At 40.2% G+C, this 17474-nt stretch overlaps 1 protein-coding gene across 3 annotated transcripts in view; it reads right to left on the reverse strand.

Annotated features, from left to right (window-relative positions):
* TICRR (TOPBP1 interacting checkpoint and replication regulator) overlaps nucleotides 1-17474 on the reverse strand; it is a 95190-nt gene that overhangs the window by 20781 nt on the left and 56935 nt on the right. For all 3 annotated transcript variants that reach the window (XM_040493667.1, XM_040493665.1, XM_040493668.1), the window contains 12 exons: nucleotides 16758-16992; nucleotides 15669-15798; nucleotides 11575-11714; nucleotides 10560-10778; nucleotides 7937-8088; nucleotides 6850-6947; nucleotides 6446-6539; nucleotides 6271-6350; nucleotides 5869-6108; nucleotides 5288-5384; nucleotides 2522-2579; nucleotides 788-937 (listed from right to left, as the gene is read on the reverse strand). In XM_040493667.1, coding sequence (XP_040349601.1) covers nucleotides 788-937; nucleotides 2522-2579; nucleotides 5288-5384; nucleotides 5869-6108; nucleotides 6271-6350; nucleotides 6446-6539; nucleotides 6850-6947; nucleotides 7937-8088; nucleotides 10560-10778; nucleotides 11575-11714; nucleotides 15669-15798; nucleotides 16758-16992 — 1693 coding nt within the window. The remainder of the gene's footprint in view (nucleotides 1-787; nucleotides 938-2521; nucleotides 2580-5287; nucleotides 5385-5868; nucleotides 6109-6270; nucleotides 6351-6445; nucleotides 6540-6849; nucleotides 6948-7936; nucleotides 8089-10559; nucleotides 10779-11574; nucleotides 11715-15668; nucleotides 15799-16757; nucleotides 16993-17474) is intronic.

Here is a 17474-nt window from a genome sequence, read left to right on the forward strand (position 1 = left end):
CATGTGCCTGAGAATTAAAAACACGTCTACGTGAAATCTTGTGTGTGTTTATAGAAGCATATTCCTAACAGCTGAACAGTAGAAACAACTCAAATGTCCGCCAGTTGATGAATGGGCAAATAAAAGGCAGTTTATCCACACAATAGTGTATTATGGCAATAAAAAGAAATGAAGTGCTGAGATGTGCTACAACCTGTACATAAAGCTTGAAAACATTATGTTAAGTGAAAGAAGCTGGTTACAAGGACCACATAGTATATGACTCTACTTAAAAGAAATATCCACAAGCGGTGAATCCACAGAAACAGCAAGTACACTGGTGGTTGCCTACAGCTGGGAAAGTTGGGGGAAACGGGAGAGTGACTGTATTGGATATGTGGTTTCTTTCTGGAGTGATGAAAACAATCTGGAATTAGTGATGACGGTTGCACCACTTCACGAATACAATGAAGGCCAGTGAATTGCATTCTTTACTCAATTACTACAAGAACAAAAAAGAAAAAACCAAAACACCCAAAAGACTAGAAAAAAAACTGGTCATTATCCTTCATTTCTTTTTCACTCGTTTGTCAAACAGATACTTGTAGGGGTGACTAGGTAGGAGAGGACTGACCAGATCCCAGGATTAAGTCTTCACCCAAGCTTGGAGGAAGAGAGACCCCAAGGGGAAAACTGATGGTAACCACAGAGAGGAAAATGGAGGAGATCAATGAGCTTCTGCAACAGAGTCTGAAGACTGCTTTGGATCCAAGAATCCCCTTCTATTGGTTACCCTAAAATATAATACCTTTGGTCTTCTTCTTCAAGTTGTTAAGTTTATTCTCCAAACCTTCCACAACCGACACAGAATGGCTTCTAGGCAACCCCCGCTTTGCCAATCTCTTTGAAGGAGAAATCATTTCATGGTTGAAGAGATTTCTTCGAACTTTGGTCACTTCTGAAAGCATTAAAAAAAACAAAAGCACCAAATATTATCACTAATAAATGCCATATCTGGGAAAAGACATCCAAAACAGAAAGCGGCTGATTAAGCTTAAGGAACTATTCTACAGACTGGCTTCTATATTCACATTTACTAACAGGATTTTATTAAATATTATACTCATAGGGTACATAAAGACTATTTACTTTTACAAATTCAATTTAAATCTAACTTTTCAGGAACACAAGGAAGGCCCACATCACTTAAATCAGAGTCTGTCGTCATTGTAAAATGGACACAATCCTCAGGAGGCTGGTAGTGTAGATCAGGGTCTGTTTTAATGTATGCCAGAATTGTGAGGATTTTCCTCACTTTGGGCCTTTTTACTGCTTTGTCCTCGGCTCCAAGGAGAAAAAGTGTTCTTCTCAAATCCACAGATTTCACTCTGTGGATTTGAGTATTTCACAAATTTGCTGCATTATTTTAAATTCTCTTCCTGACTTCAGAACATGGGAGTGTGTGACCATTTATAGACTTAAAGTTGAGGAAAGTAGCTGAAGAATCAATCAAAAACTACCTGACAAAGCCAGCAGGATGGCATCTTCATCCGAAGCAAGATGGCCTATAGGGAAGCCGACTCACTCACTCACCACGGTAACTCTTCTGAGAGCAAGTCATTTAAATACAACCCCAATAAACCATGACCCACAAGTTGGGAGGAGCCCTTATATCTACCGATCAATGACGGACATTAAAGTTAAGGACACCAGTGCTACCCAAGTTTCAAAAACAAACGCCTGAAACTCATTTATGATCTGACAGCCAAGCTGGATTTGTTGGTTTGTTTTCCCAAGTTTATAAAAGTTTAACATTGACAGAAAATGCCAATGACTAATTCATTACACGTAGAGTCATCATTAAAATTCACCAACTGTCAAGTTTTGTTTTCTCCCTCCATCACTCTCTACATTTACACAGTTTCCCACCAGGAACACAGCACAGTAAGGTAGGAACACCACAAAAAATAAGGGCCTATCACCCAGCATACTACCAATCTTCACATTTCTCTTACTGTCTCAATATCCCTTATGGCTTCTTGCCTCCCTGAACTTAAGATCCAGGCAGGGATCATATAGTGCATTCAACTGTCACACTTAAAGTGCTTTCATCTAGACCAGTTTCACTGCCTCTTTTCCTTTCTGTGGCTTTCATAATAATGGTGTTAAAGAAAAAAAAAAAAAAGATTTCAGGCCAGGGACACCTGGAAGGCTCAGTCAGTAGAGCATGCAACTCTTGATCTCAGGATCATGAGTTCACCCCCCCATGTTGGGTGTAAAGCTTAATTAAAAAAATAAAATAAAGATTTCTGGCCCGTGATTTTGCAGAATGCAGTTATTTTGAGACTGTGTGAATATCTTATTCTAAGATATTCTTAGGACATATTTGGACTTAGGACATATGATACCTGGACGTATCTCATTAACCAACGATCATATAAAATTATAATTTAGAACTGTATGCAGCTGTTTAAATACATGCAATTAAACTAAGTTTGTCATCCTAGTCAGTATATGCGTACACCGAGAAGAGAAAGTATACCTTGCACTGTATCTTTTGCCAGGACTGGAGGCTGCTGAAGAGTAAGGTGAGAGCCTTCCTGAAAGAGTAAATCGGCACTCATTAAAAAGAATAAAAATTCCACATGAAATCCTCTGACCCTCGCAGTTTCACTTGCCGGAACCCCTAACAGAAATACTTGTAAAATGCACAAAAACAGATATATGTTCCAAGGACACTGAAGCCTGCATTGTAGTGCAAAATAAGAAACACCCCAGGGGCGCCTGGGTAGCTCAGTCGGTTGAGTGTCCAACTTCAGCTCAGGTCATGACCTCGCGGTCTGTGAGTTCGAGCCCCATGTTGGGCTCTGTGCTGACAGCCCAGAGCCTGGAGCCTGTTTCAGATTCTGTGTCTCCTTCTCTCTCTGACCCTCCCCCTTCATGCTCTCTCTCTGTCTCAAAAATAAACGTTAAAAAAAAATTTAAAAAAAAACACAAACACCCTAAATATCCATAAAGAATGAAAAACATTTTGATACATCCATCCAACAGACACTAAAAGATTAGTAAGACCTTTAAAAATAGAGAAGGAGGGGCGCCTGGGTGGCGCAGTCGGTTAAGCGTCCGACTTCAGCCAGGTCATGATCTCGCGGTCTGTGGGTTCGAGCCCCGCGTCGGGCTCTGGGCTGATGGCTCAGAGCCTGGAGCCTGTTTCCGATTCTGTGTCTCCCTCTCTCTCTGCCCCTTCCCCATTCATGCTCTGTCTCTCTCTGTCCCAAAAATAAAAATAAACATTGAAAAAAAAAAATAGAGAACGAAGGAAGACTTATCTGTACATACACAGAAAGAGCTACATGATGGGAGAAAGTGGTGGGGGTGGGAAGGAGAAGTATAGTAGCTTAGTAACGATTTGTAACATTTATGCATAGGCGTGTGTCCAGGTATGTGGAAACCTTTGATGTGTGCTATTGGTGTATACAGAAAGGGGCCTGGGAAGAGGAGGGACACTCTTAACTTTTAACTTATTAAGGTTTCAGTTTTTTAACGATGATCATGTATACCTTCTATACTAAAAAAAGTAAAGGAAAACCTGTATAAATTAGAAGATGACTATACTCTTTAAAAAAAAAAAAATGTGGGGTGCCTGGGTGGCTTGGTCAGTTAAGCGTCCGACTTCAGCTCAGGTCATGATCTCACAGTCTGTGAGTTCAAGCCCCACGTCGGGCTCTGTGCTGACAGCTCAGAGCCTGGAGCCTGTTTCAAATTCTGTGTCTCCCTCTCTCTCTGCTCCTCCCCTGTTCATGCTCTCTGTCTCAAAAATAAATAAACGTCAAAAAAAAAATTTTTTTAAATAAAAAAATTTAAAAAAAGTTTATTTTTGAGAGAGCACATGAGTGGGGGAGGGGCAGAGAGAAAGGTAGACAGAGGATCTGAAGCAGGCTCTGTGCTGACAGCACAGAGCCCAAAGTGGGGCTTGAGCTCATGAACTGTGAGATCATGACCTGAGCTGAAGTCAGATGTTTAACCAAGTGAGCCACCCAGGTGCCCCCCACTTTTTTTAAATTTTACAGTGACACTGTGAGTATGGGAGAGAGAGACAGAGAGAGGGAGAGACAGACAGACAGAGAGAGAGAGAGAGAGAGAGAGAGAGAGAGAGAGAATCTTAAGCAGGCTCCACGCAGAGCCCAGTGCAGGGCTCAACTCCACAACCCTGGGATCATGACCTGAACCGAATTCAAAAGTCAGATGCTTAACCCACTGAGCCACCCAAGCACCCCGAGGATGACTATAATCTTAAGGAGTCTCTATATTAAATTATTTGCTATACAATAATCTAAAAATATAGATACAGCTATACAATGGAATTGTTTTTAAAGCTTGGGGTTGTTTCTTTCCCATTATGCCAATGTGTTACTTGAAGAAATGAACTACCACATGGAGGCTGACTTAAGGAGTGCTAGAAAGGACTGTGAATCATTGTAACATCTAGAGACAGGAAGCCTGCCACTTCTGCTGCTGTCACTTTTGGATTTTCCTGCTCTCCACTCAGGATTCCAACACATACAATTAGTGCCTGATTCATGGACACTTATGAAGGCACACTAAGGAAGTCAATATCACTAGCTCTTAAAATACAATCCCACCTCCAATCCCAAAGGACAGCTATACATATCTAGAAACAAAGCAAACCGTTATGATTAATGCTTCTAAAACTAGTTCTTATAGAATTTTAACTCTTCTCAGAGTGCCTGCAGTTCCAAAAAGTTTCAAGGTACTCTCTTCTTTCCTTAATAAAACATCAGTTCTACTTAATATTAACAGACTGCAGCTGGGTTCAAGTCCTCCCATCTACTGTCACAGAAAAGCAGATCACCTGGGTCCCGACAGCACTCCTCCTCCACCCCACCTTACTGAAGTAAAAGGTACTGAAAAGCACCTTCTGATCTGCAATCAAAGTCCTATCATGATGCACATTACTTTTTCAACGGTCTCTTTGCTTATGTTAGTTATTATTTTGTGAGTTTTCTTATCTAGATATTTTGAATTCACTTATTCATTCCTAACTCTCACTTGCTGATTTTCTTTGTATCACCTCTAACTGTCACACTTTTGGGTAAGATGGCTTATCTTTAACAAATTTATAGTTCTTTACTTGTTGGATTAAAAACATCTACTTTTATTTCTATATTCTCCAATGACCATTTCCTCAAAGGAGAGACACTGCCTTTCAATCTTACTTATTCAATCAACTCCTGCTGGAAAGAACAGACCTAGAAGCACCATTTCCTGTCCTCTGGAAATAACTTACATGTTTTGTAGCTCTCTTGGACACTTTGGGAATTTCAATTTGCCGAAGATTCTGTGAAACCTCTGCAATGCTTTTATGTCTTATTAACGCATTTTTCCTTTTAAAAACAGAAAAAAAGAGCCAAAACACATTCAATAGAGGTGACAAGTAGTTACATTAGAAAAGAACCGGAGTTTCTAAGAGAACATTAAGTAAAAGTCAGTTTTTTTGACACTGGTCTGAATCTGTAGCGAAATACGCCAACTTCACAATTTCCAAAATAACTGCTATAAATTCAACTAGTTACGAGCAATGAAGAATATCAAGAAAAACAGAAAGTACGCGGAAGCCCTCAACTTGTCTCATAAAAGGCTCCTGGCAACCCCATGAGGACAGGTAAGAAGGACACTGTGGACCACGTCATCAACACTGCATATTCCCTGGGTAGTGAAAGGCATCAGATGATGTAGGTTAGCAACTCCAAGAAGTGGTTTCTATGATTCAGAAGTAAGGGCAGCTAGGAATTCAATTATTTAAAGGCAACTGCCCTCTGTCTGAACTACAACAGTGCAAGTAATTCCTCCAATCTCTTGAGCTCCCACCTTCTCTTCTTAGCTGATCTGGTACGAAGCTCCTCCAGTTGGTCAGATTCAGTGCCGCCCGACACTGATCTCTGAGCACTTGACAGAAGAGGCACAGAAAGAAGCGGTGATCTGCTCTCCTGTGTCATGGAGTCATCGCTGAAAAAGTCTAGAGGAAGGACGCCAGCTAGCTTCTGAGGAATCATAAACCCCAGGCTGTCGTAAAGAGTTCCGAGTGTCTTCGGGATGGAGCCAATATACCTGCGGAACAGACTGGGTGAACGTGGAGCAGCCACCATTCCACCCTCTCTGTTCCACCCCTCATCCAGCACGAAAAGCAGTCCTCCCATTCCACGATTCGCACACAATACCACACGTGGTTCCTGGTAAAAGAGTAGTGAAGTTACTAGTCCTCAAACTCACAACTCCAAAATTTCTTCCAGAAACTTCGCGAGGTATGCCGAATCCTCAGTTAAACACACCATGCGCAGCAAATCTGTCACCTGAAGAAGACAGTGGAAAATTACCATATGCCTTCTACAGGGACGCTGAAAGTCTTTGAGGCTGATTCCCAGGGGCGCTGGGCTTATATACTTGCCTCCTTCACCACTTGCTCCATATCATCTACACTTTCATGTATGGAAGGACACTGCAGACACATCTCCAAACGAAGAAATACCTGAAGCCGGCACCTTGAGAGAAAAAATACTTGGTCATATCGATCATGAGTGCCATTTAACTAAAAGCTCCTTCCTTAAGCAAAGATCTTTTTCCAGAAGAACCGACAACCAAAAAGAAGAGTCATTGCTTTCTCTAAGTAATGACATGATTATTAGATAAATGGGTAACTCAAACTGCACCTTAAAACATCACGAAGAATCAGGCACAAAGAGCCTCTTTGAACAATTGGCAATCTATTTTAAATGAATAGAAGCAAATCTTAGAGCTTTGTTTGGGAGTGGTGGTAAATCAGTCAATCAATCAACAAAGGTAGTTACTTACTCTCTGACTTTATCTTCATCCACTTTTTTGCCCAGATTTTGTCGAAGACTTTTGCTAGTTTTTAAGAGGCGATTTTTTACCTGATTCAGGCAGTTCATCTGAAAATACAGAATTATTACCTAGGAGAAAACTGAGTTACTTATTATATCTAATTTATTTCACAGCTGACTAATGCCCTAAGAAGGGAAGTATATCCCCTTAGGTATTTCCCTCTTATTGAACGAAAAATAGTGAAATGAATGTTCTTATTTCATATCTTCAAAAAAAAAAAACAGGGTAAAAAAGATATTTAAGAGCAAGGAGGCGTGGCTACAACAAGCTTGCATGTCTGACCTTAAAAAAAAAAAAAAACCTTAAGGACTATAAATAACTCCTATCTATTTTTGAGAAGGAGACTGGCTTTCAGCACTAACCGTGAATAAAGACAATGACAGCATGGTCTAAACCAGTGGTTTACAATACTCCCTCTGCATAGAATCATCTACGAAGCTTTTTATGAGTACATATACCCAGGAACCAAGCCCAAGAGATCTGTTTCTGTTGGTCTTGAGGAAACCAGGCATTAGCATTTTTCAAAAATGTTCTAGGTGACTCTAAAGTCACCTAAGGTAAAAACCGCTGGTTTAATTCATGCAGCTAACATGTAGTTGAGAACAGAGATTTTGTTAGAAAAGAAGTACACGAAGGGGCGCCTGGGTGGGTCAGTTAAACATCCAATTCTTGATTTTGGCTCAGGTAATAATCTCGCAGTTGTAAGATCGAGCCCCCCAAGTCGGCCTCCACACCGAGCATGAAGCTTTGCTTAGGATTCTCTCGATGTGCCCCTTTCCCCCTCTCCTCTGCTCTTTAAAAAACATTAAAAAGAAGTATATGTAATTACCACTACCCTCACCCAGTCTATTTCCGGATTTCTGCTTTACCAGTTCATTGTGTCTACTTCCCAAGATCTGGAATTAAGTTCATCCCTTCTCTTATTTTTGAATCACACACTGCATAGCAATCATTTCCCAAGACATATGAACCAAACCCACCAACGAACAACCAACCACTCCACCTATAATAAACAGCAACATCCATACTCTCTTACTTCCAATTCCTTGGTGCCTTTTGACTTTAGGAATGCTTTAATGGTTGAGATCATATTCCGAGCACATGAATGCAACAGGATTTCTCCTGTGGCCACAGTCTTTTGGTAATTTTCATGTATGTAAGACAGGAGCTCCTCTTCAGTTTTAAAGTCTGTGAAAAAAAAAAATTAAGTTGATCATCACATCCAGCTGAAGTCACTGTATGGCTTAAGCCAGTGGTTGTCAACTAGGTATCTTGCCTCCCAGGGCACGTGTGGCTACCTCCGGGTTGCCAGACTGGTGGGGAGGAGGAGGGTGCTCCTGGCATCTAGTGACCAAAGGCCAGGGATGCTGCTAAACATCCTGTGGTTCAAGGGACAGCCCCTAACAGCCCCTAACAGACATCCAAAATGTCAGTGGTGGGGAGGCTGAGAAATGCAGAGATCCCGATTAATTAAGGCTCTGCAAATCAAATGTACATATTATAAATTTAACGATAACTATTAATGGAAAAGAAACTATAGGGGCGCCTGGCTGGCTCAGTCAGTGGAGCATGCGACTCTTGATGTCAGGGTTGTGAGTTCGAGCCCCATGTTGGGTGAACAGATTACTTAAAAATAAAATCTTAAAAAAAGAAAAGAAAAGGGATGCCTGGGTTGCTCAGTAGGTTGAACGTCTGACTAGTGATTTTGGCTCAGGTCATGATCCCAGGGGTTGTGGGATCGAGCCTCGCGTCAGGCTTCACACAGAGCGGGGTACCTGCTTGAGATTCATTCTCTCTCCCTCTGCCCCTCTCCCCTGCTTGCACTCTCACGTGCACTCTCGCGCGCTCTCTCTCTCTCTCTCTCTCTCTCTCAAACAAAAAAACACCTATATAACCTCCAAACCCAGCAGAAAGGAAGAGGAACAAACAAAACTTGATTGATCCCAGTCTGCTAGAAAGGAAAAAACAAACAAAAAACCTAGAAAGCACAAAATAAGACTCTAAAAAACATCCAAGCTTATCAATAATTATAAACATCTATTTCACAAATGCACATGCTGGTTAAGAGAAACTATCAGATTGGGTTAAAAAATTCCCTTATATTCTGGGTGTCACCAAATATTTAGAAGTATCAATGAAAACAGAACATAGCAAACTTGTATAATGCACTTAAATTAAAACTTAAAGGAAAGTTCATGGACTTAAATAATCTTTTAAAGAAGAAAAATAAAAACCAATTAGCTAAGGGTACAACAGAAGAAACAGCGTGAGAGAATAAATCCAAAAAACAAAGGCAATACTAAAGACAGGAACAGAAATGAATTAAGTAGGGAAAAAAAAACAAGAGAGATCAGCAGAAACAAAAAAATAATTCTCTGCAAAACCAGATACAGAAATCTATAGTAAGACTGAGGAATATTAAATAGAGAAAGGATAAATAAGCAGTATTAGAATGGAAAAATAGAGCAGAGATTTGAAATACTAAGAGGGGAGGTCAAAGTTCATTTTTTTCCATCAAGACACCCATCTGTTCCAGCACCATTTGTTGAAAAGATTATCGTTTTCCCACTGAATTATTGGGGCACATTTGTCCAAAAGCATGTACCACTGTTGGGCGGGTCTATTTCTGCTCAGAATCTAATCCAGAAACTGTGTTAATATTAATGGCACTTGAGTACTGTTAATTTTGCTCTCCCTTGAATGAACCATCCACATTCGTGAATACTTCTTTACTAGCTCATTAAAGATGTTCTGTCCCATTCAAACTGATTATCATCTGTGAATCTAATATTCCAAAGGTGGGGAAAAGAAAAACTCTTCAAGGAGCAGAAAACTTTTACTCCAGAATTCTCAAAAGAAATCAAAGGTAACATCATGCAGTTATTGTCCAAAGTTCACCTCCCACAGGACCGGCTCTGGTAGCGTGAGCTAAGAATGTGCCCTGAGGATGAGAAACACACTGCAATGCAATCCATTTTTTAGCAAAGAAAGAAACAAATAGGAAAATTAACACTACTGGATGAAATTCTTCTGCCCAACTCTGAAAGACCTCAATACACTAGATGAGTCACAAAGCTTCCCCATCTCCCTCTCTTCCTCAATGGCTAAAGCTTCTTTAACTCCCTGTCCTAGGGCCATGCCATGGCCCTTCTTGTGACTTTACTGAGGCTAATCTCCCATCTAGTACGCTCTCCCTTTACCCTCCTGCCATCTGAATTCTGCTTGTTCCTTAAACTCCAGCCTGGGCTCCACTGCCTCCTTAGAAGCCTTCTCAGCCTCTTCTGGCCCAAGGCCGACCTTCTCGTTCTTGACGCCTTGTATGTCTTTGCTGTTGTAGCTTCTTGGCTCTCTTATGTCTTACGTTGTATTAGTCCATTATGTACTTCGTGTGTGTGTGTGTGTGTGTGTGTGTACGCTCGCATGTACACATGCATATATGAATTCACTATGGTCATCTTTGTGATTGGATCATAAATCTGAGAATAGGACATGATCCTATTTTTATTGTATTCCCTGTAACACACCTTGAGGAATTCAGCAGATATTCAATAAATGTTCATCAACTGAAGGACAGGATTAAAATTTATAAAAATACAAGGGTATGAAAGAATAAGCGTGGCCTTAGACCCCAAAACGCGATGGCATCGAGGAATAAATACCTTTAGGTTTAGAGCTTCGGAGTGTTCTCCCTCGGTTTTCCACTTTATCTGCCGTTCTTCCAACGGCTGCCCTTGGGATCCCCTTCTCCCCGGTGGCATCTGGACTGCCATCTGGACACGACTTCTGGGCCTTCACGTTCAGCCTCGCGACATTCAACATCTTTAAGGAACGGCACATGGTGTTCATCTTCTGCCTCACTGGGGTGCGAGGGACCCCTCCTACCAAAACAGCATCGTGGGAAGACAAGTAAAATAGCTTTTACTTCTGCAGAATTAGTAATGCTTTAATTCAGACTCAGTATTCTGTGAAGGGATACTGCAATAAAGTACATCCCTTCAGGAGGATGTGAATGAGGTGGTTCTCCCATCGGTCTGTACCTACAACACAGAAGAGAGAGAGAGCTCTTCTTGTAACGCAAGTTTAGGAACTAAATACGGCAACAAGATCGGATGATATTTAGGAAGGCAGAGGCCGAACAGACCCAAGGTATCATCACCCAGTGGTCACAGAGTTGTGACAAAAGTTCTGGAAGGCAATTGAACAGTATGCATTGCAAGCTACTTTTCCCCCACTTTTTGATACAGTAACTTGTTCCAGATAATTTACACTACGGAAGTCACTCAAAGAATAAATCCTATGCACCCCATATACTACGGTATTACTTATAATGATAAAAATTGAAAACCGTTCAACAACAGAAAAATTTCATCAATCTTGTGAGGCAATGAGGTGGAACAGTAACTGAAAAGGCAAGGCGGCACAGGGAAATAAATATTGATGAGTAGCATACAAAGTTGTATTTGCATAACTAAAAATGGAAATGGTTTATTAAGAAGGTAAGATTGTAGGCGATTTTTTAACATCACTTTTGTACTAATGTAATCATTTTCAAGTTTGAAATGCAAGAACTTGTCCTCTTATTCAGTTACCGTTTCAACCCCATTTTAGGGAATTCCAGTCTTTTAAAACACACACTCTCAAGAAAGACTACACCAAGAAACAGTATGTGCATACGTTTCTTTTTGCTGTCTTCCTGATTAGACACAGTGGATTCTTCCCGAGACTTTCTCTGGTAGAGGTCAGAGAGGCAACACGTTAATTCACTTTCAGTTTTGGAAGACTCTTCCTTATTAGACGAGGCAGCCTGTAGTAACCTGTGAACAAGTCAAGATGTCTAGTACAAAGCTGAAATTCTGATTTTTCAAAATGCTTTAAAAACAAAATTCATTAGCCTTTAAAAGCTAATCAAAAGATATCCCCACAAGCAGCCTTCAAAAAATGTATTTTCTCTCTCTTCTCATTTATGATTTAAACAGACTCAGGGACAGAAGCCACCTGTTAACAAAACCATTAATCATTACATATGGTAGTGACTTCTATATTGATGAGATCCTTAAGGTCCTACGGTACATGTCTAATTTAGGCAACTATTCCATAGTTGTTTTCTACCCACTGCCCATACATTAAAGTAGAAGACGATGCAATACAGTATAGTGAGTGTCACAGTGCCTTCTGAATAATTCTTTCACATCACCATTACATCATAGTAAACTAATCTGGAATTGATGAGAAGGGGAGGAAGTGTGGCAGAGGGGATTAGATATTAAATGCTTCTCTGCCTGGGGCTAAACATCACTAAGGGAAACCATGAAAAGAGCAAAACTTTGAAAACGTATTCCTTGTAGGGGCACGTGGATGGCTCAGCCGGTTGAGCGTTTGACTTCGGCTCAGGTCATGATCTCATGGTTTGTGAGTTTGAGCCCCGCGTCGGGCTCTGCACTGACGGCGCATCCATAGTGCATGAGCAGCCTGCTTCTGATCCTCTGTCTCCCTCTCTCTGTCCCTCCCCAGCTCGCGCTCTCTCAAAAATAAGTAAACGTTCAAAAGCAAACAAAACAAAAACTTATTACTTATATTTCACTATCTTCCATTATCTGATCTAAAAGTGGGAGGAAGTTATGGTGACATTGGTTGAATGGGCTGGGCTTCTCGGCTTCACACGTGCAGTTCTGAAGCAGACTGATTCTCCCTAAGTGTGCTGGGATTTCCTTTAACTGTAGGGATGGTTTGTTTTTCATTCTGTTAATTTTTTTAGAACTTATGAGCCTTTCAATTACACAGAAAAGGAGTGAAAGCATTATTAGATATGTTCTTCCCACAAAGATTAAATATTTGCTAAAGCTTGACCTTATCGACTTCAGATTCTTTTAACGAAATTAAGCATTATAGACACAGAAAAGCCCCAATCTTTTCCCATCCTTTCCTTCCAGAAGTATTCCTAGACTTGTATCTGATTTATAGAGACATACGTATGTATTAAAACCAACATAAATTGCTATTGTATATATTGGAAGTTTAAAAAATACCATACATCATCCTTTTGCAATTTTCTGTCTGTACTCAACATTTTTCATGAGTATATAAATAGCTCGTTTATTCCGTTTTACTAATCTATCTATAATGTTCTATTGTGTAACTATACCATAGTCTGTTTATCCGTTTCCCCGCTGACAGATAGCCGGTTCTTTCCACTTTTTCACTTGTAACGACTGGCAATGAACAATTGAGTGTAGCTCTCCTTGTATTTGTGCAAATATTTTAATGTAGACATGTAAAAGTGGAATTGCTGGGTGCCAGCATGTAAAGTTTCTCCTTTACGAGGAATACAAACTGTTCTCTAAAATGGTTGTAACTATTTACAATTCTATCATCGAAAGTGTTCTCATTTCTTTATGTGCTATATCCGACTTACTGACCTTCGACAATCTAATGGGTATAAAACAGAATCTTGTGGGGCGGTTCTTACTGTCGTTTTCATTTCCATTTGCTTAAACTGAGCATTTTTTTTTTAAAGTAAGCTCTACTAGGCCCAATGTGGAGCTCAAACTCAGAACCCCGAGATCAAGAGTCACACGCTGTGCTGGCTGAGCCAGCCAGGCACCCTGAAACGGAGTATCTTATCTTTTCAAATTACTGCTCTATTGGATTTCATTGTATGAATTGCTTGTTTGCATTCTGTGCCCAATTGCTTTTCTTCTTATTGATTTTTAGGAGCTCTGTACTAATTTAGATACAAATCCTCTGCTGGTTATATGGGTTACAGCTACCTAGGCCTATGACTAGGCCTTTTCATCATATAGGAAATTCTAAATTATAGTCATATATTTTCCTTCATGGTTTCAGTGCTTGATGTTTTATGTAAGAAAACCATTCCAAGCCTGAACTCCTCCTGTGTTTTCCCTTAAGATTTTAAAGTTTTACTTTTCACATTTGTTTAAAATTGATCAGGAACTTATCACTGTGTATGCTGTGAGGTAGAAATCTAATTTTTATTGCTTTTCTTCTGGAGAGCCAATTGTCACATCACCATTAATAGAACAGTCTATTCTTTCCCCAACAGTCTACTTATAATTCTGCCTTTGGTGTATGCTGAGCTCCCATACTCTTTGGGCTCTACTGCTGTATGGGTCTCTCTGTTGATCCTTGCACCAATACCACACCACCTTATTTATTAGTGCTTTATGGTAAACACTGCTATCTTATAGGGAAAAGTGCACCTGTCCTGTCTTAGCCCTGGCAAGCTATACCACATCCAGGAATCAGAAGACTCATTATTAAGTCAATTCTTCCCAAATTGATCTACAGACTCAATGTACTCTTAGCTAAAATCCTAGCAGGGTTTCCTGGTGGAAATTAACAGAATAATTCTAAAATTTACAGGGAAATGCAAAGTTTCTCAAATAGTCAAAGCAATTCTGAAAACAAAACCAAACAAAACAAAGTTGAGAGGACTAAAACTACTTGATTTCAGTACTCAAGACAATGTGATATTAACAACTTCTGGACTAGATTCTTTGCAGAAATAAACCTGCACAATGGTGGTGAACTGATTTGGACAAAGTGCTACAGTAATTTAATGAGAAAAAGACTTTTAATAAACAGGGTTGGAACTGGTTATCTAGATGGCAAAAATAAACCTTGACTTTACCTCTCAATACTATTTTGAATTTCTGCTTCATCTTTTACATTTCTAATATGGTTTATGTCTTCTTTTTTAAAAAAAATTACTCAATTTTACAATAGATAATTCCATTTTATTTGACTTCTCAAAAAATCACTTTATGTTTGTTGATTTCTATTGTCTGTGATTATTGTTCTTATCTTTATTACTACCTTCTTTATTTTGGGGATTTACTCTGTTGTGTTATTTACTGTACTGGACCCTTAGCTAATTCGCTTTTAATGTTTTATTTTTTTATTTTTTGTTTTATTAAAACAAATTTTTTTTAAGTTTATTCATTCATCCATTCTGAGACAGAGAGAGTGAGTGGGAAAGGGGCAGAGAGAAAGAATCTCAAGCAGGCTCTGCACCATCAATGGGAAGCCTGATGTGGGGCTTGATCGAAATCACGAACTGAGCTGAGCTGAAACCAAGAGTTGGCCGCTTAACTGACTGAGCCACCTACACTCCCCTTATTATTTTTAAATGTTTACTTATTTTGAGAGAGCGTGTGTGAGCAGGGGAGGGGCAGAGAGACGGAGAGAAAGAATCTCAAGCAGGCTCTTAGGTGTGAGCAGAGCCCAATGTGGGGCTCGATCTCACGAACCAGGAGATCATGACCTGAGCCAAAACCAAGTCAGACCCTTAACTGAGCCACCCAGGTGCCCCTAACTTTTCTTATTTGAAAGACAGTTTAAGCTCTTAAATCTTCCTGTATGCATACACTTAGCTGCATTATACAAATTTGTTATTTTTCATTTTTACTGAGATTTAATACTAAAAATTTTCTTCCATAATGGGAACATTTTGTTTTTGTAATTAATTTTTCCCAAGTTTTTTAATTGTGGTAAAATACACTAAGTACACTGTTCAGTAGTTTTAAGTAGATTCATAATGTTGTGCAACCATCACCTCCATCCATCTCCTGAGCTCTTTCCATCTTGTAAGACTGAACTCTCTCCCCATTAAACAATGCTCTCCATGTGTAGTTTTTAGTATTACTGGACTACACTAAGAAAATGCAGTATGCTAAAAAAACAAACAAACCCATAAGCAGATAAGTGAGGGCCGATTTCATCAATCAATATCCAGAGAAATAAAGTTTTACCAAAATGACTCCATCAGACTTGAACTAGCGCCAGTCAGGTTAGAGCAGGGGAACCACTTCTCCATGACGGCCGCGCTCCAAGGACCGGTGCGGTCAAGCTCCTGCTGGGCCCACTCTGGAACAGGAGGAGCTACAGGGACAGGAGCAGAGATGGGAGAGGAAGGAGAGAAAAAGACGCATTAGGACCGAAGCAGAGAATCCAAACACCTGCTCCTCCCTTGGACTGGCCGCGTTCTTACAAAGGATGCACAGCCGCATCACTAACAACACTCCGCCATCCACACCACCAACCCCAACAGGTCTATGCTGTCACTGAAAAATGCCACTCCCGACAGTGTACAAAACGCAGGCTTGCTCGCGGTCCCTCAAATGTAACAGACACACACCTTTCTCAGAGTCTTGGCGTTTGCTGTTACCTCTTTGTATCACTTCCTTCAAGCCTTGGCTCAAATATTATTTTTTCAACAAAGCCTGTTTAAAATTTCAACCCCCCACCCCTTAACTCTCCCTATTCCCTTTTTCCTGCTTTATGACTATGGCACTTATCTCTTCTAAATATACTGTGCAATTTCCTTATTCACTGTCTGGTCTCCTCAGACTAGATGGTACACTCTGTAAGAACAGACTTTTGTCTAGTTTGTTCTCTGATATATTCCCGTTACTTAGAACAGTGCCTGCCATAGCAGGCACTCAATAAATCTGTTGAATGAATGGGATAAATATCAAATTGATTATATTTATATCTACCTGGCATAAATAGGGTTTGTACTGTTATTAGTAACAATGCACCAGATTGGAGGTGGACAGGAGCACAATACTTTCACTTTCAATAAGTATATTAAAATACAGGTTTCATCTCATACCTCTGATTTCACACCAGTTTCATAGAGCCTTTGGCCTCCTCAGAGGTGCTTCAGGATTTCTACAAATAATGATGATTTAAACTGCCTGAAGTATTGTAGCTTGCTTTTATCTGTTTTACAATAGATATTGGGGTTCTACGAAGAGCATAGTGAAACAAATTCTGATGATAGAAGAAACTATAAACCACTGCCCTAGAGTATGTTAGTTATCGGTTCAGGAGCTTACCACAGGTGGCAGGATCCTCAAGTGAACTGTGAATCTGACTCAGTACAATATCCATAACATCAGAAAAAAGGGACGCTGTATCCTGGGGGCTCTCTGCCACAACTGTTTGGAGAAAATGTCTTTGAAATTCAGCCTCCTCGGTGCGGAACACAGTGAGAATTGTAGCATTGGTAGAGAGGGGGGAAATAACTCCAGTGATGGGGGGCCAGCCTTCGCCAGGGTCCACGCTGGCAACCTGCATCAGAAGGTCTAATTAATTGAGAAGACTGCTGACGTACAGCTAAAGGAGAATGTAGCTTAGTAAAAGACAGAATGATAGCTTCTCCCAATGATTATTACAAAAGACAAAACTGTGGAACAGACGGGCTGGATGGGTATTAGTGCTAGAATTGAATTTAGTGGCCACATGATCCTAATCTCTCAATCTATAAACAAGAAAAACCTAAGGTTACCAGGAATATTTACTAAGCACTTATTATGTGATTATAACTCACCGAATCCTCACAGCCGCTCTGAGGTAAAAAAAATGATTATTACCCCCATTTTACAGAGGAGGGATTAAGGCTGAGGAATAAGTAACCTGTTTAAGGTTACCGAGTTGGTAAGAGGCAGAAGCCAAGCCTGTATGTGTATGAATTCGAAACCCATGCTCTTAACCATGAGGCAATACTACCACTTAAGGGATTTAGATACATAATTGCAGAACAGAGCAGAGGC

The sequence above is a fragment of the Herpailurus yagouaroundi genome, unplaced genomic scaffold (assembly GCF_014898765.1).
Source record: "Herpailurus yagouaroundi ecotype Mexico unplaced genomic scaffold, PumYag 185, whole genome shotgun sequence".
NCBI lineage: Eukaryota > Metazoa > Chordata > Mammalia > Carnivora > Felidae > Herpailurus > Herpailurus yagouaroundi.